Consider the following 1,317-nt stretch of genomic DNA (forward strand, 5'->3'; position numbering starts at 1 on the left):
GAGTTGGAATTTATTGATATTTAATTGGCTAAGCTGCTTCCATGAAAACCAGTTCAAACAGAAAGAATTTTCCATCTAACTACATACTATCAAGAGCATATAAAGAAGGAGAGCGTACAACGGTAAAATGCTGAAACCATGTTGCAGTATTAGTCGAATTAATAAACTTTCCCCGTTTTATTTTGACGATTCTTTGCAGTATTATTGATCAGCTGTCCTGCCTTGTTCATATAAAACTAGACAAGAGGGCACTCACGGAGAGTGCATACCTCCGCCAGCGACACATGTACACATGTACAGCTCACATGCGCTGGCTGGCTGGCTCGCTGACTCGACGCGACGCTAATATTGATCGCGCAAACACACGATTTCACTGCGCTGGCTGCACGAACACACGAACACACGAACGCATGAGACCGATCACATAACCTCCTCCAACTCCGTTGGGCGGAGGTAACAAACCGCATGTCCCTACGATGCCCCTACGCGGAGATAATGAGCGGTGAAAATCTGGTATTTTCGCCGAACACCGACTAGACATTAGTCAGTACTGCGACCGACTCGCGTTCTGGCGATAGCTTCGGGAAACCTCGCGTGTTTCCGTTATTCATTGACAATGAAATTTTTTTTTCTTCTACTATCTTTTCTCGCATTTCCAGTCATCGAAGCAGCCATTACTCCACAAAAACGTCTTGTTATTTATCGCCATCGTAATGACCCGCCTCTTATGCTGGATGTAGTAACGCTGTAGTAATAACGTATCGAGTCAGCGCTACACAGCGGCGACCGGAAGCAACAGACTGGCCACACTTTGAGAGTGGGTCACAGTACTGACTAATCGGTGTTCGGCGAAAATACTAGATTTTCACCGCTCATTATCTCAGCGTAGGGGCATCGTAGGAACATGCGGTTTGTTTTATATGAACCAGGTTGGACAGCTGATCAATAGTACTGGGGAAAGTTTATTAATTCGACTAATACTGCAACATAGTTTCAGCATTTTACCGTTGTACGCTCTCCTTCTTTATATGCTCTTGATACTATCACAGATAAAGAAATGGGGTTTCTTTTCTCTTCAGGTAGATGGCAGCACTGGAGCGGAAGCGTGCCGGAGTACATCTACCCGCTGGACGTGACACCGGAGTACAGCTCCGTGCTGGTGCCATGCATAGACAACGTCAGATGCGACTTCCTTCTGCAGACCGTGGCGAAGCAGGGGAAGGTACGTACCCAGGTTCTTCCCTCAACATCGCATCATATAGTATAATAATTAACACAGTATCTCAGCATAGCAAGGTACATACGCAGGTTTTTCCT

General features: G+C 45.9%; 1 protein-coding gene across 1 annotated transcript in view; it reads left to right on the forward strand.

Annotated features, from left to right (window-relative positions):
• Positions 1-1,317, forward strand: part of LOC106813619 (dynein heavy chain 8, axonemal-like) — a 30,990-nt gene that overhangs the window by 15,895 nt on the left and 13,778 nt on the right. Inside the window, exon 15 of the mRNA XM_014817805.1 lies at positions 1,080-1,222. Coding sequence (XP_014673291.1) covers positions 1,080-1,222 — 143 coding nt within the window. The remainder of the gene's footprint in view (positions 1-1,079; positions 1,223-1,317) is intronic.

This window comes from Priapulus caudatus, unplaced genomic scaffold (genome assembly GCF_000485595.1).
Source record: "Priapulus caudatus unplaced genomic scaffold, Priapulus_caudatus-5.0.1 Scaffold24, whole genome shotgun sequence".
Taxonomy (NCBI): domain Eukaryota; kingdom Metazoa; phylum Priapulida; class Priapulimorpha; order Priapulimorphida; family Priapulidae; genus Priapulus; species Priapulus caudatus.